This window comes from Apteryx rowi, unplaced genomic scaffold (assembly GCF_003343035.1).
Source record: "Apteryx rowi isolate R43461 unplaced genomic scaffold, aptRow1 scaffold_0, whole genome shotgun sequence".
Lineage (NCBI taxonomy): Eukaryota > Metazoa > Chordata > Aves > Apterygiformes > Apterygidae > Apteryx > Apteryx rowi.
This window is the reverse complement of record NW_020447195.1, coordinates 11,393,798-11,415,951: the sequence shown is the minus strand read 5'-3', so window position 1 is coordinate 11,415,951 and position 22,154 is coordinate 11,393,798. Positions and strand designations below refer to the sequence as shown.

General features: G+C 61.4%; 2 protein-coding genes across 5 annotated transcripts in view; both read right to left on the bottom strand.

Moving 5' to 3' along the window:
- ID1 (inhibitor of DNA binding 1, HLH protein) overlaps nt 1–779 on the bottom strand; it is a 3,358-nt gene extending 2,579 nt beyond the window's left edge. The window contains exon 1 of the mRNA XM_026056659.1: nt 600–779. Within this exon, the coding sequence (XP_025912444.1) occupies nt 600–779 (180 nt within the window). The remainder of the gene's footprint in view (nt 1–599) is intronic.
- Nucleotides 780–5,901: 5,122 nt separating this feature from the next.
- Nucleotides 5,902–20,050, bottom strand: HM13 (histocompatibility minor 13). Of its 4 annotated transcripts, none has more exons than XR_003251890.1 (12): nt 19,954–20,050; nt 17,758–17,840; nt 16,665–16,753; nt 15,821–15,906; nt 15,549–15,674; nt 13,144–13,201; nt 12,460–12,543; nt 12,057–12,093; nt 10,794–10,896; nt 9,759–9,844; nt 8,590–8,756; nt 6,222–6,310 (listed from the first exon to the last, which is right to left on the bottom strand). XR_003251890.1 is itself a non-coding variant. In XM_026055621.1 (11 exons), exons 1-11 carry the CDS (start codon nt 20,038–20,040, stop codon nt 6,229–6,231), a joined length of 921 nt encoding a protein of 306 aa, XP_025911406.1. In that variant the 5' UTR covers nt 20,041–20,050; the 3' UTR covers nt 5,902–6,228. The 4 variants fall into 4 exon arrangements, 2 of the variants coding, with proteins under 2 accessions (XP_025911406.1, XP_025911415.1); XR_003251889.1 differs by having other exon boundaries at nt 6,224–6,310; nt 8,535–8,756; XM_026055621.1 differs by lacking the exon at nt 8,590–8,756 and having other exon boundaries at nt 5,902–6,310.
- Nucleotides 20,051–22,154: the final 2,104 nt, after the last annotated feature.

Sequence of the window (22,154 nt, the reverse complement as noted above, 5' to 3'; positions counted from 1 at the left end):
CAGGGGGCCCGGGCTGCCGGGCAGACGCCCCCGCTGCCCCGGCCCAAGTTTGTGCAGCGGCTGCAAAAAGCCAGGGAGGGAAACCTGCTGCCCCCCCTGCACGGCGGTGCCCTGCCCGTGGTCATGCCATGCCCATGCCCATGCCCACGCCCATGCCCATGCCATGGCCATGCCGTGCTCGGTGCAGGCTGCAGGCGCAGGGCAGCGCTGCCCTCCCGGCTCCCGGTGCCTCCTTGCCCCAGCGCGCGAGAGCCGCCCCGGCGGCCCTGGGTCCCCGCCAGCGCCGAGGCGCAGCTCTGCCACCACGGGACACCGGGCGAGCGAGGCGCCAGGGCCAAACACGGGGGGGGGGGGGGGGCAGCTGATGGTGGCGTGGGGCCGCGAGGGCCGGGCTGAGCCGTGGTGCCCCCGCGTGCCCCAGCAGCTCGCGGGGCAGGCAGTGCGGAGATGGGGACGGCGGGAGGCCGGGCTGGGCGAGGAGGCAGCGGCTGCGCGGCTGCAGCCTTCGTGCAAGGCACAGTGCAAAGACGTAACAGAAAACCAGTCCCTGCCCTAAAGGGCTTCCGATCCAAGCGTTAATTAGCATTAATGATCGTTACCTTATCCTCGCACCTGTAGGGAGGTTCATCCAGCGTCTTGGCTAGACAAGAATGATGGCGCCGCGGCGGGAGGTGACAGTTCCCTGGATCGCAGCCGAGGCCGGCGCCGGGGAGCCGCGACTCGCGGGCTGAGCATCGGGCGGCAGCACCGCGGGGTCCCTGTCCCCCCACCACCCCCATGACCCCCACGGCCCGGCCTCGCGCTGGGGTGCCATGTCCAGCTGTGTCCCAGCAGGCTTCGTGCTCGCTGCGGGGGCTCCCACATGTCACGGGGGCTCACAAGGCTCTCGGCCCCTGGGGGCTGTGCAAATGCCCCGTGCAGGGAGCCCAGGCCGCCTGGCACAGCCTTTTCGGCCTTTTCAGCCTTTTCAGCCTTTTCAAAAGCAGAATCCCCCCCCCCCAGCCCCTCTCCACCCCCAAACGGCATGAAACAGTGCAGCAGCAAACAAAAAATCTCCAGGCAAAGTTGCAGCCCTTTTGCTTACTACCCACACACAGATGTGCACACAGAGGCGTTGCACATGCACGTGCACACAGATGCATCACCCCCCCAAATGTATGCACGCACACGTGCACAGATTCACGCACATACACAAGTGCACAAACCCGTGGATGCATGCACATGCACACACACACACGCAGATGCACACGGATGCAGGCGCATGCACGCACGTCCATGCACACGCGTGTGCCAGGAGCGTGGGAGCGGCTCCCCTCCCCCGTGCCCACGTGGGGCTGTGGGGCCGTGCCGCGGGGCCAGCTGTGCCGCGGCTTTGTTGGTGGCAGCAGGAAGCAGCGATGGCCTCTGCGGCGAACAAAGCCAGCGCGGGGCCGGGGCGCCCAGACAGCGCAGCTCCAGCCCTGCCCGGCCCGGCCCCTCGGGTCACCCAGGTGACGGGGCCGCGCTCGCCACCACCACAGCGGAGGACTGCAGGGGTGGCCCCGCTGGCCCTGGCAGCCTGGTCGCCTCGTGCCCTGCCTGGCCAGGGAGCGTGCTGCGAGGGCGGGTGCCGGCGCAGGGTGCGCAGGGTCCCAGCGCGGGGTGCGTAACCCCTGGGTTGCATAAACCCTGCGGTCTCTGGGTTCTGCCTGTGTCAGCCCGTCTGGGAGGGGGAGCCACATCCCTCCATCCCTCTGCTCCTGCATCCCTCCATCCCTCTGTCCTTCCATCCCACTCTCCCTCCATCCCTTCCTCTCTCCTGCCCTCCATGCCCCCTTCCTTCCATCCCTGCATCCCTGCATCCATCTGTCCCTGCATCCCTCTGTCCCTGCATCCCTTCATCTCTCGCTCCCTGCCTCCCTCGGCCCCCCGTGCCGGCGCCAGCGGTTCCCAGGGTGGGCACGGCGCTGGGGTCGCCCCCTCCATTCAGGGCGCCGCGGAGAGCCTGGTGCCTGCCCGGTTCCCACCGAGGCTATCAAAGGCGCTAATTAGCCCCCATCTGGCGGCGGCGGTGGCGGCCCCCGCGCACGGAGGCGCGCGGGGACATTGTGCGCAGGAATGCCTTTCAGCGCCGCCACCCGCAGCTGCGCCGCCAACAATGCGCCGCCGCCGGCCCCGCTCGCCGCCCTCCGGCCGCCTCAGATCCCCTGCCGGCCGCTCGGCGCGAATTAGCCAGATGTCAAAGCTCGGGGCCCCGGGGCTCAAAGGTCAAGCCCGGCCCCCGGGCTGGCGGCCGCCCCGGCGCGCGGCTCTGGCCGGACCCGCTTGTGGCTGCCGCCGCGCTCGGCCCCGGGGTGGCACCGAGCCCTCGCGGGGCGCCCGGGGCTGCTCCGACCCCGTTCTGCTCCCGGCAGCACCCGGTGCCGCGGCCGCACCAGCGCCCGGCTGCATCGCCTGGGCGCTGCGGGAGAGCGGCCGGCGGGCGAGGGCGGCCGGGCCGGGGGGCTCCGGGGTGTCCGCGGCAAAGGGACCTTCCTCTCCATCGTGCCGGGCGCCGGAAAGACCCAAGGGGAGGTGGCGGGGCCGGGGCGGGCGCGCTGGCCGCGGGAACGGCGGCCGGACCCGGCACCTCGCGCCACCCGGGCCGTGTCAGCCAGCAAGACGGATAGCTTCATTTCCATGTCAATTCTGGGAACGGGGCGCGCAGCGCGGTAACACCGGCCCTGGCCATATGGCGCTCGCGCGGGGCTAAGCCGCCGGCCCGGCGCGTCACAGCTGCTTTGCGCGGCGCGGAGGTTGCCCGGCAGCCGCGCGCATCAAAGCCCCGCGGGCTGCGCTCCCCGGCCGGTGGGACCACGCGGGGCCGGGCCCCGGCGTCCGGGCGCTTGCGGGGGCTTGGAGCAGGCAGGGAGCCCTGGCTGTGCCGTGCCGCCCCCGCACCGTGCACCGCCGGGCTGGGACACCACGGGCGCCCCGGGACCCCTGCGCCCCGTGTGCCCCTGCCCTTCCCGGGGTCAGGCTCATCCTGCCGCCCTGGCTGGGCGCAGCGGGATGCTGGGGAAGCGCCGGCAGCGGCACGGGCGCCGCGGGGTCGGTGGGCGAGCGGCGCCGCAGATGTGAGCCGGGGCCGGCAGCTCCCGCCGCGCAGCTGGAGCGGGGCTGCGGCCTGAGAAAGCCCCTGCGCGCTCCCCTCCCTCCTCCCGCCTTCCCGTCCCCTGGCTCCATCCGCTCCAGCCCAGACCAGCTGGAGCCGAGCGGCCCTTCCTGGGATTTATTCCAGCTTCCTGCCCCTCCTCGCCGGCAGACGCGGGCTGGGGCTGCTCGCGGCTGCTTCCTCTCCCCGCTCGCAGCCGCACGCCACGCGGGCCAGCGCTGCCGGCCAGCACCCGGCCCCCGGCCGCCTGCGCACCCCGGCCCTGGCCCCGGCCCCCCCTGCCCTGCCACCGCATGCCACGGCTCGGCGCCCACCCCGCTGCCGACCCGACATCCCGGGCCCTGGAGCCGGACCCCGCCAGGGGCCGCGGTGGAGGAGGGGAGGGGGTGATGGCACGGGCTTGCTTGGCCATCGCACCGGCTCGCAAGCTGCGCTCATCACCGGCCGCAGCGGCCCCCAAGCCCTGGCCCAGGCGCCCGGGCTCCCGGGTTCCCCCCACCCTGCTACCCCGGTGCTCGGCGTTTCCAGCCCCGGGTGCTCGCTGCGCGCTGCAGCTCAGCCCGTCCCATCCTGTCCCATCCCGTCCTGCCGGGGCCGAGCCGCAGAGCCCGGGGTGCAGGGGGAGCAGCCTGGCCACGGGCTCGGGGCCGCCCGCGTGCAGGGATCAGGCCAAGCGCCGACTGCGGGCGCAGGACGGGGGCTCCGCACCCTGCCCAGGGGACACGATGATGCGGCCGAGAGCTGCGGGTGGCCCCGGCCCCGGGGACCGGGAGGGCTCGGGGCGCCCCGAGGGAGATGCCCAGCGGCGCGGGAAGGGGCTGCAGGGGAAAAGCCTCGGCTCGGCCCCGTGCACGAGGGGAGCGTGCCGGGGAGCAGCCTCGGCCCCCACTCCGGCCGGGCCCGGCAGAGATTTCCTGCCGGAGCCGGCGCGCTTCCTCGGCCGCCGCAGCCGGAGGGACCCCGCGGCGAGGGGGAAGGCGGCCCAGCAGCCGCCCAGACAGAGCGGAGCCAGGCGCCGCGCGGCCGGCCGGGAGCGGGGCTGTGCCGGGCCCAGGTGCGGCTGCGCAAGCCCAGAGCCGGCGGAGGCGCGCGGCCCTCGGCACCGCCCGGGGGGAGCCACCACCGCCACCGGCTCCTTCCAGGGGCCACCGCGCTTCCTTCCTCCGGGCCCTGCCCTGGCCCTGCTTATCGCGCCGGGCAGGACCCCGGCGCCCAGGGTGCGGGTGACCCCGCTCTGCCCTCCCTGAGCTTTCCGCTCCCCGCGGCAGGGCCAAGAGCCCTCGGAAAGCTCCTGGCTGGCTGCCGCCCTCTCGCCGCACGCACCGCTGTCACGAGTGGCCCCGAGCTCTGCGGGAGCGCAGGCCAGCCCCGCTGCTGGCCCGGGCAGCAGCAGAGCAGGGAGCAAGGACGCGGGAGCGGGATGCTCGGGGCGAGGAGCGGAGCACGCGCCAGCCCTGCCCCTGTGGGACCCCACTCGGCGCCCAGCGGCTGTGAACGCGCTGCTCCGGGCTCGCGCGCGGCTCCCCGGCAGCCTCGGGGCCCAGCGAGCGGCGACGGAGCATCCCTGCACCAAGACGGGCCGGAGGTGCCCGACAGCAACCCGCCGCAGCACTGGGGACACGCAGGGACGCCCCCGCGTCCCCTCCGCTCCGTGCAGGGCCATCCCTGCCCGGGAGAGCGGCTCGCAGCTCCCTGTCCCCCAGCCGGGCGCCTCCTCGGGCCGAGCGCTGGGCAGAGCCCTGGGCGAGGGGACACGGACGAGGTCCCTCCGGGGACGCAGCCCTGCCGTGCCCAGCGTCACACGGCGCCCTGCCGCTCCGCGCCGCAGCCAGCGTCATTTTCCATGGGACACTCGAGGCTGGTGAAATCACATCTGGAGTCTAGACTCAGCGGCTCTGTGGGCCGGGCCTGTCGGCCGCACCGTGCCCAGGCCCTGCTGCACACTGTTTGCTTAGCTGGAGGTATTTAATTGGAATTAAAGTGGCCCCTCTTGTTTTTGCGGACAGGGCTGTTGGAAAAGGAGCTGTAAGTCATAGAAAACATCTGTAGGAGACTGCGAAGGGTCATTAGATGGCAGAACGCGAGGCGCCACTTTTAGTGCTCGCAGCCGACGTGGGGAATAATGGTTCAATACGGCTTTTGTGGAGGAGCTGCCAAGCCAGCAAACACTTTCTATTTATTCTGGCAGTGGGCATGGCCGGAGAGATGCGGTTCCTCCGTGCGCCGGCCCGGAGGGCGGGCAGGGACGGCTCCGCCAGCGCTGCAGAGGGCCGGCAGCCAGGCCGACACGGCTCGGCGGCTCCTGGGGCTGCCCCGGCCCCGAGAGCCCGGGCAGAGCTGCAGGGGGAAGCAGGGACAGCCCGAGCCACCTAGGCTCTGCCTTCACCCTCCTCTGGAGCTGGATTTGGGGTCTCCCCCAGCTTCGTTTCTGCACGCGGTGGAGACACCGGGACTCCTCTTCCTCCCAGGGGCCCAGGCTCAGCCCCGGGGAGGGACAGGGCTGCAGGGCCAACCCTGCACAGCCCGATGGCTGGCGACACCAGGGGGGGGAGAGCAGCCCCCTGAGCAACTCGAGGTCTCCGCTAAGGCACTGACAACTGCCACGTAACCCAGAGGGACAGCACTGCAGGGGCAGACGAGGGGGCAGCAGCAGAGATAGAGCCCATGCTGCCGGGAGAGCAGGCAGTCACGTCAGAAGCCCACGCAGGAGCCAGGGTGACCGATCCTGGTGCCCCCTTCCTTATTGCAGCACCCCCAGGCCCAGCCAGAGCAGACTCCTTCCTTTGAGATGGTTTAATATGAGAGAAAGCAAATGCACAATACAAAATTTAAAAACCGGCCTGTGGTTCACCCCCCCCCCCCCCACTTTGTACCCATGAAGGAGACAATAAAATAAAAGGGAGCGAGGCTGGGCGGCCCCCGGGGCTGGGCTGGGGGACGTGGATATGCGGCGTACATCGATACCCCACCTGGGCGACTGCTCCGGACACACACAACACGATGCTCTTGCACAACCGTTTCATCGTCTGTCACTTGCGAAGGGTCTGGAAGGGGCCCGAGCCCAGCAGCACCAGGCCTGGCCCACGCGGGCAAGGTCACTTCTCCTTCTTATCAGCTTCTGTCGTCTCTTCCTTGGAGGCCCCCGGCACCTCCTTAGGGGTAGAGGTCTCCTCGTAGCTGGGGACGAGAGGCACAAGAGGGCGAGGGGTTACCGGGACTTGGCCCTTCTCGGGCACAGACGCGTGCTGAAGCCCGGCAGGGCCAGGACAGCCCAGCTTGGAGCCGCAGGCTCTGCCCCACCACAGCGGCCGAGCTCTTTGAAGCGGCCACATTGGGGCACAAGCTGTGCCAAGGGGTGGGCGCACAGCTGTCCGTGGGCAGCCGGCTCCGGCCACCGGGTCCCCCAGCACAGGGACCCCTGCGAGGCAGAGCCCGCTCCCATGCCAGCACGGACAGGGAGACGAGCGCCGACCCTCACCGCGACACCCCCCCGGACCACCCCCAGCCCCGGAGGCGCTCAGCGAGAGGGCTGGGCCACGCGGACGTGCCGCAGCATCCCTCGCCAAGCCCCCGCTGCGCTTTGGAGCGCATCTGCCTTTCAGCGCCGATCCTCGCTCCGGAGACGACAGTCGGATATCCTGGATAATACCACGCTTCCCCCCACACGCCGTTGCCTGGAGCGCTGTTTAGCCAGGGGAGCTGCAGCGAGACTGACAGTGACAACCCAGGGACTCGCTCCTCCGGCTGCAAAACCCCCACGACACTGACCTTCGGGCCCGAAACAAAAGGCTACGGGGGAAACCGGGGAGCACAGCTTGCCCGGCCAGGCCAGAGCTGTCAAATCCTCTCCTCCTTCACAGTCCTCCCCGCAGAGAAGGGGAGAAAAGCCAGCTCACAGCAGCGAGGTGGCAGCTACTGCATCGCTTGGGCGAGGGCAAGGGGGAGAGGTGGGAAGAGCCCCTACCTGGCCAGAGCGACAGACAGAGAAAGGGCACCGTGCGCAATTGCTACATGGCGCTAGGGCTTTGCTGCCGGCGGCGGCGGGGACAGGACAGCTTCTGCTGCATGGAATCAGCAAGGCTGGCCGGCGAGCCGGACACGGTGGGGAAGTGGGTAAGTCTTGGTGTGTGTGGCAAGATTTCAGCAGAGGACTCATAGCTGCAGGAGAGACAGGAAGCAGGAAGGGAAAGGGGGGAAGAACAGGACAGAAGGGAAAGAGAGAGAGAGAGAAAAAGGAGCAGAGTCTGAGCGAGATAGCTGCAAACCCACCACCCTGCACAGCCAGGTTTCTCCTCCGTCTCCACCACCCTCTAGCCCAGGCTGGGGCTCCTGGCCGAGCTCTCCTCGCCTGCAGGCCCTGGGGCACGGGACAACGTTGCAGCATGGAAGAACGAGGGCTGAGACCTGGGAAAAAGGCAGCTCCTGCTGGCATGCGTAAAGCCAGGCAGCTGGAGCCCACAGGAGAACAAGCCTGGGCACTCAGCCACAGATGTGCACAGTAGGCAGAGACTGGCCCAGGGGCTCTGGAGACAGCAGACCAACACACACGACAGGCCCCTTCATGCAGCTCCAGGACAGGCAGGTCTATGGCAGGTGCGAGTGGCAGATCAGGTTTCCCACTCCCGACAGCTGAAGGCTGCAGAGCAGCTCAAAGCAGAGGGAGCCCGAAGGTTACTGCCTGCCTCGGGAGGCTCGGCAAGGCTGCAAGCCTCAAAGCCACAGCTGAGCCAGGTGCTGGCTGGTTCTGCTCCACCCGCCCCCCTTCCCCACATCGGCAGCGCAGGCCTACCTGCTCTGACCCTTCCTGCGGCGCCGGCCTGCCCTCCCAGCCCGCACGGGCCCTCGGGTGTGGGCCCCAACTCCCCCCGCGTCGGACCCTCATTGCCACGCCGGGTCAGCTCAGCATTGGAGCCCTCCTCCCAGGGCGGCTCGGCCACGGCGAGACGCCACGTGCAGACAGCTTGCTGCGCGCGGGCGGCCGGCAGGGACCACAGAGGAGCTGCCGGCTCCAAGGCGCCGTCAGCGCTCGGAGGAATTGGGCGCATCAAAGCCGCGCAGGGGAGCGCTACACCTGGTGGGATTCCTGGGGTGGGAGGCCTTTGGCCTCCAGGCACGAGTCCTATCGCATCCCATTTCCTCCGCCCGTGACTGGAGCGGCTTCAAGAGGGACCCGACCCTGGGGATCTTGAGGCCCCCACGCACCCACAGCTTGCGCCGGCCTCCTGTGTTTGCTCTGGCAGGGCTCAGCGAGGACAAGCAGGCAGCGCTCTGCTGCTAGAGCGGCCTGCGCTCAGCRCCAGCGGCTGGGTGCTCTGCCGAGGCATTAACCCTCTGCGCCCTGCTGTCAGGCTCCGCGAGCTCCTGGCTGACACACGGGCCGGACTTGCAGCTCGTCTCTCACCAAGCATGCATTTCCTGGAACAGGGAGGTGGTGCTGCTGTGAGCTGGTGACTCACAGGCACATGTGGAGAGTGGCTACAGGATACCAGGTGCACAGGAAGGACGATCCCAGGACACTCAGTGCCTGCAGCAGCGATTGTCAGAAGCAAACATCAAAGAGTGGGCAGGTGCTGAAGGGCTGGGGAGAAGTCCCAGCTGACAGCTCCGGTGAGAACACATATACCTGCATCTCCCAGGGGAGGGGAAGGAAGCGAGGTCAGCCTGGCTCCCCGGTGCACAGCCGCGAGAGCCTGCGCCCCCATCAGCCGCTGGTGTCCCTCTGACCAGGCTGGGGCCTCAGGCAGGCTGCTCCTGGGGCCATGGGCACCCAGCAACCTTGGCACACATCTCCTCCCACACGTTAACCCCCAGGCTGAGTTGTGCYCCAGGAAACACAGCTCTTCTGGGACAGATGTTCCCTTCCCTCCTCTGCTTCAGCCATCCTCAAACAAAAAGCTGCACTGGGCCACCACGAAGCCTTGAGCTCTACCAAAGTCTCACGCAAACAACTGAGCCCAGCTGAGGAACAGCTCCCAGACAGGCCAAGCCGTGCTCTGCACGGCTCAGAGGATGGGAAAGCCCAGGCAGGAAACTCCAAGCTAGAACGATGCTGCCCRCTGACAGTCCACTGCTAACGCCTGGAGCACAGGAGGGTGGCAGAAGGGCTGGAGGACAAGAGCACAGCTTAGACTCCCCTCGCCATGTCTGCAGTTCCAGGGGCAGGGAAGACTGCTCCAAACAAGGATCCTTTTCCCGAGCAGGGAGCCTGGGATGTGCTCAAACCAGCCCTGGTTGCTCTTGCAGCTGGATCCAATTCCATTCRCCCCCACCCACAGGCCCTGGGACACAATGACCAAGTATCTCTGCACCAGGTGTGCGGTCCCACCCTCCCCTGCCTGCCAGCTCATGGGAAGAGTTTGTCACAGGGGCGTAAAGCAATACCAGATGCTGCCTGCCTGTTGGTACTGCACCAAAGCTCCCACACAGTTACGAGGAGGTGGTTAGAGCCAGGGCTAGCGTGTACAAACACAGACCCACTCCCTCCACCTACGCACATGCACACGCACACCCAGAGCATGCCCAGATGAACCCGTCCCTCCAGCTGTGCCCAGGCGTGGGAACATCTGCACGCTTCACGCGCTCCAATGCCGCAGGCAAAACAGCTCCATCCACAGCTGACACTCACCTGAACATTTCAGTTACTTCTCCCTTTGCCAAGGCCACAAGAAGTGGGAATCCAATGCAGGCGGGGACTAGGTATAGAAGAGCCGGCTGTAGGGAACAGTAACAACTGTTAAACCAAACCACAAGACACCTCTCAGGAAGAGCACAAGGCAAGCTGGCCCTGTCCCCACTAGGCCTATCACATCCGCAGCCCGAGTTTTTGTCACAGTGCCGCACACAGCGGTTAATGCTCAAAGCTGGGTTTGAGAGCCAAGTTACCACTGCAATGGGACAAAACCCATGACGTGAGGTCCCAGCGTCCAGGCCCAGCATTCACGCTGCCCAGGGAGGGGGGATGCAGCCTGGGGTGCTGGTTTCGGCTGCAGAAGGTCCCATCTCTTGCTTAGCAATTCACCAGACTCTTTGTAAGAGCCAGGGGAATGTTCATCCAGGGAAGAAGATAAGCGTTGGGCTAGTTAGGGCACAGATGGCACCCAAATGCCACGCTCTAGTGAGGCAGTCTGCAAGGAGTGAGGGCTGCCACACTCACCCACCACTTCGTCTTGCTAGACACCTCCTCTGGCCCAGGGAGCTGCTGGGAGTTACTARAGCCAACAGGGTGTCTATAGGCTGCACTCTTCCCCCCATCTAGCGCCCCAGACCAGGCCATGAACACACCAAGGGCTCCTACAGAGAGCAGCAACAGCACCCACAGCACAGGCATACTCTCAGAGCCCCCTTTCCTGCATCAAGGATGGTTCTCCCGGGCAGCTCAGTTAAAGAGAGCCACAAAACACAAGCCAGCCCAACTGAGGTGCAGCTCTTGGAAATGCTGCTGCCTGAGCCAGTCTCCCTAAAAGGGACTGCCCCTGCCACACACACAGAGGCAGAGCTTTGGGCAGGGGACAGGTACAGACACTGGAAAACCAAAGCCAAGAGAAGGAGCACATCTACTTTTTTCTGGCACTAAGCAGGCACTGTGGCCAAGCTGGCATTTCCTACAGTCTGGGAGAGCTGGTGGAGTGCATCTGTGTGAAGACAGCACAGCCGAGCTTACCTGGGCATGCTTGAAGATGTGCATGATGAATATGGTCAGGCCAAGCCCAAAGATGTAGGCCACAAAGCTGGTGTAGAAATACGTGTGCGTGTTCTTCTTTAAGCTACACGGAAAGGGGGCAGAGCAAAGTTACCTTCGGCCTGGGGCCTGCGACGCCAGCARCCAAACTCCCCAGGCAGAGAGGGAGCCAGCCCAGCTATCTCGGACACCTCCCGCCAGGGCAGGGTGCCACGCTCTGCCCTTGCCCACCAGGCTAGCACAGAGACTGCCACCAGCGCAGCACCCCAGGCCCAAGGCGGCAGTGCCGAGGACCAGACGGGGTTACACCGATGTGAGGTGGTGGGAGGCGAAGGAGATGCACAGTTCTGCTGCTGGATGCTTACACAAGTGGTAGGAAGCAGTACTGGAGACGCAGGGAGAGGGTCCCCCCCTCTCCAGGGAGGTGCTGCCTTTCCCTGGCACCCCTCTCTCAGCACATGCTGTTTTATTGCAGGTCAGGCTAAGGGAACTGGGATTCCCAGCAGGTGCAGTCAGGATGTGGGTGGAAGCACCTGGAAAAGCTGGCACAGGCTGGAGGGTCTGTGCAACAACAACGGGAGCATGGCCACACCACCGCAGTCACACGAAGCAGCCCATTCCCAGCAGCACCTGAGCCAGAGACTTTCGGTGTGGGGCAACTGCTGAAAGCTACACCTTGGTGGTAGGCACAACTTCTCTGCGTAGGAAGGAGCTGTTTTTCCCACCGTGAACAGCAACTCAGAGGCAGCCAACGCTGCCAGGCCCCAATTCGCATCCACAGCAGCAGCGCTTCCCAGGAAGCGGCGTGCCCAGCTCTTTCCCATGCCTCCCTCCACTTTGCCTCACCACCACAAGGGCACTGGCCCCCCTCCTCTGCTGGGGGATGAGCCAACAAGGCCCTACGGGGCTGCTCTGTGCTGCTGCCTCAGGTCCACCCCCCAAGGCTCAGCCCCTGCATTCCCAGCTGCACGTACAGCAGTGCTCCTGAACTCAGACGATTCACCCCAGCACTCAGGACTCACCCACAAACCTGACCTGCTCCTGCCCTGCTCGTGCCTGCTCTTCCCAGAGCTTTCTCTTGCACCTCCACACTCCAGCAGCCCCCCAGGACCCCATCCCAAGCCCCAGATAACAGCTGGTAATTCTGCTCCCAGTTTTCCCCTCTCCTTTTCCTCTACAAAAACAGCTCAAATATGCTGCAAGATCCAACCTGTTGTAATAGACCCTTCCCTATCACCTACTCACCTGATGTCAAAACGCAACAGCAAGGCAATGAAGATCCCTATGGGGAGAAGGGCACAGTGAGAGGATGGAGACCAGCAGGCAGATTGAGCAGGGAGCAAGGCAGTACTTGGAGCAGCTGGGCTCCCTCCGCTCAGCTCCATGCAGCCGTGCTTGGGCTGACAGTGCCCTCTCGCGGCACAAGGCACCGAGACAGCAGCCAGCTCCAGCACCCAGCCCTGCGGGAGGCCTGAGGGGCTCCAGCACCCAGCACTGGGCAGCACCGAGGCCCAGCAGAAGGTCCATGGGGCTCCAGCAGGGCCGAAGGCAGAGGAAGGCAAATGAGGTCGCTCAAAGCCACCCACCCAACTCCCCACGGCCAATACAGATGGATGACCCCGGATAGGATCCCTTCTTCCATCCTTACCTGGAATGACAATGTCTCCCAGACCCAGCATGGCAAAGTTGTCGGCCTCTAGGCCCTTCTCCAGCAGGTCCTGAGGGAAAACCACTAGGAAGAGCAGAGAGAGGCACACTGAGGGCGGAAGGATCCCTGTGCTGAGCAGACCTCTGCATTGCTGGGCCTGGCGACAAGGGATCTGAGCAAGGCAGGAGCCCTACCCTGTGCCCTGGGCTGCCTCCTCCTCCGTGGCTCCCCTCACCCTCCTTCCTGGGCCAACTCTGGGCACTGCAATGGGAAACCGAGGGGTTCAGGGCCTGCCCCACATGCACGTTCTCAGCTGCAGCTCCCAGCACTCAAACCACTGCATACTCCACAACAGCACGAATTCACCTCTTTCCTTCTGGGCCACCCTGAGCACCTGAAATCCTCACCTCCAGGGATGATGACTAACCCAGCCCACGTAGGTCTCTGCAAGTGGTCCCTCTCCAGAAACCTGGCCTGACTCACTGGAGTTTGATGGCACTGTACAATAGTTTAACCGCTCACAAGCTAGGAGCTTTCTAACAACATCTTCCTGCACACAGATCCCACTTTGAGCAGAGCTCCAGAAGGAGAATCTGTTGTCAGCAAGGCAGAGGGTGCACAGGGCAGAGACGGCAAGAGAAAGGCCAGTCCCTGTGTCCCGGGACACAGGAAAGATCTACTCACATTTTATTGGGGCCTCAAACGATTTGGCAACAGTCACCATCACGTTGGTGCCAAAGACCTAGAGGCAAGCAGAGGAGTCCAAGGTGACCACAGCTGCACAAGGACACAAACACACTCAGCTGCAGCCTCACCTCAGGGTCAAGAGCAGCCACAGTGGTAGGAAGCAGCCAAAGAGCCTCAGAGCTCTGGGCAGATGAGTCCCACCAGCAAAGCTCCAAGACTTGGAGCAGTCGAGCCCATCTCCCAGGGAAGAGGGCACAAGACAGTGCTCAAGGAGGTAAATACATCAAGGCTGTCCTGTTTTCAGAGCAGCACCTGGGATACCGCTCACTTCACACGAGCTGTGCCGACTACCACCCCATCCCTCCCCAACACGGAACGCCAAGGGTCATTTACAAGGGGCAGCAGCACTGAGTGGGTTTTGTTCAGCTCCGATTAGTCAATTCAGTACAAAGTCTGAACAACGTGCAGGACGTTATCTGAGGATAGGAAATCTCAGCTGAGAGCATCCCAGCCAACGCCAGGCAGCTGTTGCTTGCAAGCTTCCAGCAAGGACTGTAGCAATTGTCAGATCAGCTGCATTTTGCTCCAACGTCATTTATTTGTATTGCACTATCAGCTTTAAATACTGGCATCTTTTGGGGGATGGACTGTAAACATTAGGTCAATCACCCCGATTTCTATTCCTTTTCATCTTCAAGCCTCCAGTCTTGACTATACCAGCAGTAGGCATACAAACCAAGTGCCGGTTAGCACCTGGTGAGCAAGATCCAAGAGCTGGAGATCAAAAGAAAACTTAAAGCAGGCAATTGGGCATCAGAATAATTACTACGAGGTGCAGCAAGGTCTGGCCATTGCCAGCTTCATCTAAGGGCAGAGCATGCAGCAACTGCTATGGAGTGACAGGACTCTCAACCAGGACCAGGGAAACACCACAAAGCACCACATAAAAATTCACCCCAAGACTATGGTTCACTGAGTAACTCCACTTCTTTCCTGAAATCCTTCTGGGATGTCACTGTGAATAAATCCATGCTAAGATCCAAGTGATCTGTCCCTGCACAGGGGAACAGTAAGAGGAATTGCACTTCAGAAAGGCCTTTCTGCAAAGCCACTGACGACTGTGCTCCGACAGTGCACTCTGCTGGAGAAGCCCGGATTGACTACAGCAGGCAAGCGGACAGTGGCAGAGGTTATGCTGCTGCTACCTCCAAAACACTATAAAGAAGTTCTCCTGAATCAGAGACATGCAGTCTATACAGTCCCCAGCTCCCCCGCACTGCCTCTCTCTGGCATTGGGCGAGTGCGGAAGGGACTGCAATCACACCCCTAGCACGCTTGGTGCTTGGTCAGGAGGCTGAATCATCTTCAGCTGAGAGCACTGGACTGGCACAGACACATGAATCTAATAGCTGGGACTGTTAACAAGCCTATGAAACCACGGGCGGCACCAGCCGAGTACAAAATAACACACAGTAGCCAGGCTTAAAGAGGGAAGAATTACTCAGGCAGCTGTAGAGCTGCCGGACAGACCTCAAGGTACACAAGGCTTTAAGACATTTTGAAACAGAAAAATTCAGAAGGTGGAGGTAAACAGGAAAGACCAAGGAATCCAGATATCACATAGGACTAAGGAGGAAGAGGGATCCAGTGCCACTGTAGAGAGATAAGGAAAACCTTAAAGTGAAGATGACAGAGCACTGTACTGGCCGAAGGGAAACGACTGGAGGCCTTCCAGTATTTGGTGTTTGCGCAAAAGAACAGGACGCCAACAAAGCTGGCAGATGGCGGAGCTGAGGCACAGTCCATACGAGGAGGATCAGCATATCCCAGGAACAGTTAGGTGGGTGCAGGTAGCAGGAAGGGCAAAATCACAGGTTTAGGGTCACTTAACAAGAACCTTCGCTATGAGCTGGCAACTCTGCCACTGAAGCTGAGAAAGACTCAACACACCAACTGATCAGAGACGACCACCAGTATGATGTGGCTGTGGAACAGGCAAATTCATTGTAGCCAAATCGGGGGTGGTGTTGCTGGCAGAGAGCAGTATTAACAGCTCTAGCCAAGCATTCAGAAGACCTTACATAGGAATACAGGTCACCAAAACTGTTATGTTGAACACCTACACAGTCTACGACAGCAAGACTACCTGATGAGATCCCTGCCAGCCCCGGACTCTTTGACTAGGCCAGAAATTAAAAGAATATACATTTGCTGAGCTGAGTTTTGCCAGTGTTCAATTCTGTCATCACCCTCACCACATCCCTTTGGGTTGAGAAAGTGGAAACCTGGCTGCCAACACATGTCCAGCCAGCGTGTGACCTCCAAGCAGGCGTGACACCCCGCACATGCCTTCCACGAACGGCTGCAACCCGCATCCTCCCCCAGGGAATGCTCCCGTTTACCCAGAAGACGTCGTAGATGAAGAGGCCCCCAAGCAAGATGCAGCCAGTGCTGACGTTGTTCAAGTGCAGCAGCTCCACCCCGTTGAGGGAAAACGCCAGGCCAAAGAGATTGTTCGCAATCCAGTGCTGAGAACGACAGGAAAAGGAGAGATGGATCGCACTGCACAGAGCCATGGCTGCCCACGGCAGACGCCTTGTGGGCAAAGGCACCAAGGCAGGCTCGATCCAGCCCAGTCCCTGGCCTCCCCACAATGCTGCTGCTGCTCTCTTACCTTTCTCAGCAGGTACCAGACCCCGACAACACTGCTCATGGCCAGGCACACGAGATCCTTGGTGTCAAACTCGTAATTCACTATTTCTGCAACGCAACACAGAAGACTGATTTTGGCTGGCCTGGGCAGCTTCCCTTCCCATGCAGGGCAGCAACTAGCGGGTTTACGAGCAGGGGAGGAACACAGAGCCACAACGTTCATGGCCCAAATGAGGGGACTCTACCACCGCGAATGGCCATGCCCACGGTAACCACGTGCAAATTCAGCACACAAGCAAGCAGCTCGCACCAGCGAGCCAAGGTCTTCGCCTTCAGCCAGACTCTGCCACATGGACAGCATCTGTGATCCCTCTGTCAATAAGGAAATTGGATACAGACGCTGTCTTATGGCAGGGAGGGGCCAGTTCTTCTCGCCCTTTCTCTACTCCATTAACTCCTGGTGGTACTACTAAAAGAAATAACCCCCTACCAGTAAAGCTACTGGGCAGGATCCTTACCAGAGGACCTTCACCAGTGCAAAGATTTAAATCAAATCAGTTAAGGGAGGGAAAAACAAACAAACAAAAAACAGCATTACATTAAAGGTAGCGCATTTAATACTGATCATTAGGTCTATTTTCAGAGCACTGGTTCTGGGATTTCCCTGCCAGCTGGAGGCACACAGCAGTCCCAGCTCTGCATGAACAAGGCTTACAGTGGCTACCAAAGCACAGCACAGGGTAAGAGACAAGTCTTTGAGAAGATTGTTTCAAAGGGCTGAAAGTCAAAACACCAAGCAAGCAAGAAACAAAATAGCAAGGGCAGAAAACATTCAGGCCCCTAGAGAGACTGGCGAGCTCACGTACCTTCCTTGGTCTCCCCCGAGCCCTGGGTAAAGAGAAGCTGGTACTGTTTGTTGGGGAAATTTGCAGGAAAGAATCTGTTCATCATGGGGCTGAAACAAGAGGTGCAGAAAGGGCAGTTCTACAGAAACCCCAGCACCTCTGCGCGACAGCGTCACAGCACAAACATCAAGCCCCCACCCTCTCCCCTCTCCGTTCACGAGAGGAGGGAAACGCCAAGTTTCACCACATCGGGGCAGGCACAAGGTCCAGCCCCAGTCACTGAGCAGCACGCACAGGAACTTGTCCTCCCCAGGGGTTTGACCAGCCTGTAGGTAACTGTCCCCCAAAAACACTCTAGGGCAATGGGCGCATGCCAGCACAGAGCATCACCAACGAGAAGGGAGAACCTATCCCAGACCTTAACACCTGCCCTGTGCCCCACAGTGCTGGGCACAGTGCCCTGGCCACCATGAAGCGACTTTCCTGTAGCTGGGAGCAGGGGCATGAAGCCCACGCAGAGCAGTGGCTCTGGTCTAGGGAAAGCATCTGGTCCCCAACCCCCTAGAGCTCAGGAAACAGGAAACCAGTTTTATTTTTTCAGTTACTGAAACATGGTCTGAGCTTTCAACACCTCACACCAAACACCAGTGCGAGACACTGAGGACTTTAATCATTAACTCCAGCTGCCTGTTTCAGCTGTCCCAACAGAGGGAACAAGGCTGCTGAGGAGCTCTCCCCACCCCGCAGAGGACCATGCTAGGCCACAGCGGCTCTTCCTGGTGCAGCCAGTCCTGATTTCTGACAGTAGCCACCCACACCCTTGGGAGCTCTCCCAGCAACACTGCACAGGGTACCGGATCACTGGTACTCCCAAGACTTTGGCTCTGACCCTGGTTCCCTGAGCAGAAGGGCTTGCAGCACCCTCTGGGCCTGTCTCCCTAGCTGTGACGCAGCGACAGTACTGCCTGCCCTCAGCGCCCTTCAGATCTACTGAGGGAAAACACCAAGAGCTGAGACGTGGCTCTGCCGCAAGGCAATACTTATGGCGGGGTTTCCTAGAGCAGCCAGCCCTGGACACCCCTGCCCCAGGCACGTCCCTGCCACCGCACTGTACCTGATGGTGTGGGACAGGGCTAGGATACCCAACACAAAGAAATACATGGAGAGCAGGAGGTTGATGTACTCTTGTGAGAATATCTGCAAGACAAAATCGACAGAGGGGGGTTACCAGAATGTTCCCCCTGTTTCTAGCATGAGAAACTGTTTTATGTTGCAATTGGCAGTTGCTGCATCACTGCTTCAGGAAGAAAAGCTGGAATAACCCAAATTCTTGCACTGTTCTAACACCGCTGATGTGAAATACACAGGAAATAGCCATGTACTTGCAGAACGAGCACAAGGGGCCTGTGAGTCGCTGCACATCTATGAGCCGCTCGGGTCAAAAAATAACTCCTGCACTACAGAAAGGAGGACACAGCTTCCCCAGTGCATCTCTCGTGGAGCGCAACTGAGCACGGAGCGAAACAGCACGCGGCTCCTGCAGGCTGTCCCAGGAGAGGGGAGCAGCAGCACCTCCCTGCCGCCTCGCTCCTACGGCAGGCCGAGCACACGCCCTGCCCTAGTTTAGCAGGGTATTATTAGAACTCCTGCCCTCCAACACACACACACACGCAGCCCTACCACTGAATCACACCCCTTGTGATTCAGTGTGCACCAGAGGCCGCAGCAAGGCGCTCCGACATACCCAGGGCGGCCTTTGGTCCTCCTTGGTCTCCCAGAAGGAGGGATGCTGGAATCCTAGCGCTTATGGCAGGTTGCAGATACTAAAAAGGAAGAAGCCACAGATCATGCGGCAACTTTAACTGGGTCACACTGCACATTCGGTACTTCTTTTCCTGGTGTCTCAGTCTCAGCCAGGAAAGGTCCCCGAGTACCCTGAGAAGTGGGCCACTGGGCTGGGCTCCAGGGGATCATTGCGGGCTGAAGGGCCTGGCTGCCAGCTCTGTACTCCCACCATCGGCAGTGCCCAACATACGCTCTGCTCCGCTACTACTAAAAGAGGAGCCACAGCAACTCCAGTGAGCGCACAAGTAACTTGAGGCTCAACTCCAGCACTGGGAAAGCAGGGCATATTGCTAGGGAAGCGTGATCCAGCCTGTCCTGCCTTCTGCTGCAGAAGTTACCTCCACGCATCCTCAGTGCCCTGTCTACAGGTGCCCAAGCCACGGCACATGCTTGCCTTCCCCATTAGCAAAGATCAGACGTAGCAGCTGCAGCGCGCAGGCCTGAGCCCACACGCGCAGCGGGGTAAAGATCTGCACAGTGTCAGCTCGTGTGAAGCACGGCAGCCCGAAGCAGCTCAACCAGTCACAGCATCAGTCAGTGTGCTGCACACTAACTGCCATGCACACAGATGAGACTAAACTGAAATATTCCCACCTTTGAATCCCTAATCCCCACCTCCTGCCCCACCGCTGGGGTACCTGCCATCCCTTGGCAGGCAGGAGCACCATGCCACCTCTCGGGCAGTCCAGAACAGAGGGCTGGGTGCTGCCCAGGCCTCCTATCCACACGCCAATCCACAGGTACTGCCTGACAGGCCCTCGCTGCGCTGGCAATCCTACAGCTTTTCCAGGCCCTCCGGGTGCTCAGCCACACGCTGGGCATGCACAGAGGTACCCAAAGGTGCTTTAAGTCAAGACACTTTTTCCATACATACACAGCCTAAAGCACTTGCTGCTCAGACCTCTTATCTGAGACTCAGAAACTGTCATTTAACTCAGTTTATTGAATTTACCTGTCTCAAAGACTTCACCCAAATACATACCGGCTTGTCCATAAGCTCTTCTTCACCTAGCAATTACCCAGGCCTAGAGCTGAGATAGCTTTAGGAGCAGGGCAAGGAATACAGYACAGAGACAGAAGCATTTGCAATTCAAAAGTCTCTGGCATCCTCTGGTTTCAGTTTGTGCACCTTTGGTCAGCCCAAGGAGGTAGGCAGAGCTCAGGGGTGTACTCAGCCCTCCACAACTGCCTCCAGAACAACCACATGCGCAAACAAGCTCTGAATTACCCAAGGGCTGTAGAATTCAGGTGAGATCTAACATCCTCCTGCCTGGTAACACTGAAGATTCAAGCTGCACAGTCTTAAGAGACCTTCTGTCCCAATACTACGGGCCCCAACAGGGTAAGCCAAAAACAAGTCAGCTCCATCTCTGGAGTTCCCAAAGGCAAACGCAGCAGGGCTAAGCAGCAAGGAGGAAGGAAGGAGTAGTCTATTTCTGTGGGCCCGTTGATGTTGCTTACTTACTTTAAAGAAGAGGTAGAGTCCCAGAAGGGTACAACTGGCAACAATGGGAAAACGAGCAGCATCTCGGCTGGTAATGGTCTCTGGCATCTCAGAGGAGTTCTGGGGAGGGAAGGAGAGGACACGTGCGGATTAGGCTGTGCACTGGCCTTGTACCTGAACAGGAGGGAGAGCACAGAAAGGACAAGCATCTTGCAGGGCTCCGCAGGGGCATCACTGCGGCTTCACGGAGGAGCAGAGCACTTGCTGGCTCCCTCGGCCTGGTAGGTGGGACTGTGTTACAGGCAGAGCCTGAGATGGGAAAAGCAAACCTGCCCACATTTGTCCTTCCAAGGGCTGCCACAATTTACTGCTTTCTTCCTCTTGAAGGAGGAAAAAACCTTCTTTCTGCACTGGCGTTTTTCCTTTCTCCCCTTGCCCAAAGGAGAGCTGGACTCTGCAGCTCCTCCAGGCCGCTCATGCCTGGCTGTCTCCATCAGCCTCCCCATCTGTGCGCACCATATGTCGATCACCCTCTGAATGACATTTCTCTCCAGTCACCTTTTTATCCCTCACCTCGTTCCTGAAACGGTCACCATACTCCAAAGCATCAGATTTATCAAACTCTTTAATCTTTTGAAACTTCTGTGAACAAGCTAGACCAGACCCCTTTTAAGCCGTTTCCCATAAGAGACCTTCGACGTTCACCAGGACTGTTGTCCCTCCCTACTCTATTCTCCTCCTCGCAGTTATCTTCGCCACAGGACCTGCCCCGGACACGAGGGGGGCTGCCCGCTCGCAGGCCAGCTGGGGACGCCATGCGCACAGCGCTGCTGGTGCTCGAAGATTTGATCTTCGTCGGCGCAACACCTGCAGCCGGCACTGGACAGAGTGCCCATGAACGGGAGGCYGTATGCAAAGCAGCCGCACGAAAGTAATGACGGCTTATCTAGAGCACAGCTGCTGCCACACAGCACCCAGCTGCTCCGAAGCAAGCGCCCGCAGAACCGCTCGCTCTTGGCAGCACAAGGGAAGAGGAATCCCCCACAGATCCACCTCCAGGCCCTGCTCACTGATGCTCTTTTAGCCTTCTCTAGGGCTTGATGAACAGGACTGCTAAGACCCCCATTAAGACCAGCCGAAGGCCCTGAATTAAGATATCAGGGCAGAAAATGTTTAAAAAAATAATAATAACTGGACTGTACAAAACAGTCCCTTCCCCTGGACTTCAAAAGAAAGAAGTATTGGGATTTAACTTCCAGCCGCTACCCACAGCTGGGTGGAAGATGCAGAAACGAGCACGATGGGCCTGGATGCAGGCTGCCTGTGCAGCAYGCAGGAACGCGGCACCTGTCCGGGGATTGAGCCCAGCGCACGGGATGGGGAAACAAAGCCACGCACGAGTCTCTCCCAGGCGCTGTCACTTGTATGGGTGCAAAGACTGTTAGTTTTCCAGGCACGTGCATTTCTTGTGACAGCGGGGTCCCAGCCAGAGAAAACCAAGGAGGAAGTGAGGTGCAAGGCGAGACCTCTCCCCAGAGGTCCCCCATTGCCCCAGAGCGCTCTCCCCTTCCCAGGAGCCGCGGGGTCGGGGCAGAGCGAGAGGAGCCCGGAGGGCACCACGGCAGCTCTCGCTGGGGGTGGATGAGCACACGCAGCTCCTGGCGAGACCCTGCTGTCCAGGGACGGGGGAGACCCAGGAGCACGATGCAGGGCAGGGAGCAGAAAGGCAGCCGGACCCCCGTGAAGGCCAGGGAGCCTCAGCTGTCCCGGGAGGGTGGCAAGGCGCAGGGACCCTAGTAACCCCGGGGAGGGGGTGTCCCACAGCAGGGCAGAGCCAGTAACCCCAGGAGGCTGCAGCTATCCCAGGGAGCAGGGTGCGGGGAAGGCCAGGGAGCCCCGGGGAGCCCGGTGGGGGGAACGCCGGTGTCCCCGGTGGGGGGGATGCCCAATCGCTCCGGTATCCCCGGTGAGGAGAGGGGGGCCCGGCTGTCCCGGTGGGTGTTTGGTCCCGGAGCCCCAGTGGGAAGGCGGGCAGCACCCGGCTGCCACGGTGCCCCAATGCGGGGGTGTCCCGGTATCCACGGTAGGGGGGCGGGGGGAAGCCCCCGGTGGGGGGGGGGGCGGTATTACCGGCGGAAGGGCAGCCCTGGCAGTCCCGGTGCCCCCGGTAAGGGGGAGCGCCGGCCGCCCCGCTATGCCCCACGGCGGGAGGGGAGCCCCGG

What these genes read in the sequence shown, in the direction of transcription:
- HM13 (XM_026055630.1), bottom strand. Translation starts at nt 20,040, where the DNA reads ATGCCAGAGACCATTACCAGCCGAGATGCTGCTCGTTTTCCCATTGTT. An exon ending in TCTGGTACCTGCTGAGAAAG is followed by an intron (nt 15,675 to 15,820) that starts GTAAGAGAGCAG and finishes TGTCGTTCTCAG; the next exon opens with CACTGGATTGCGAACAATCT. An exon ending in GTTTGAGGCCCCAATAAAAT is followed by an intron (nt 12,544 to 13,143) that starts GTGAGTAGATCT and finishes TGCTCTTCCTAG; the next exon opens with TGGTTTTCCCTCAGGACCTG.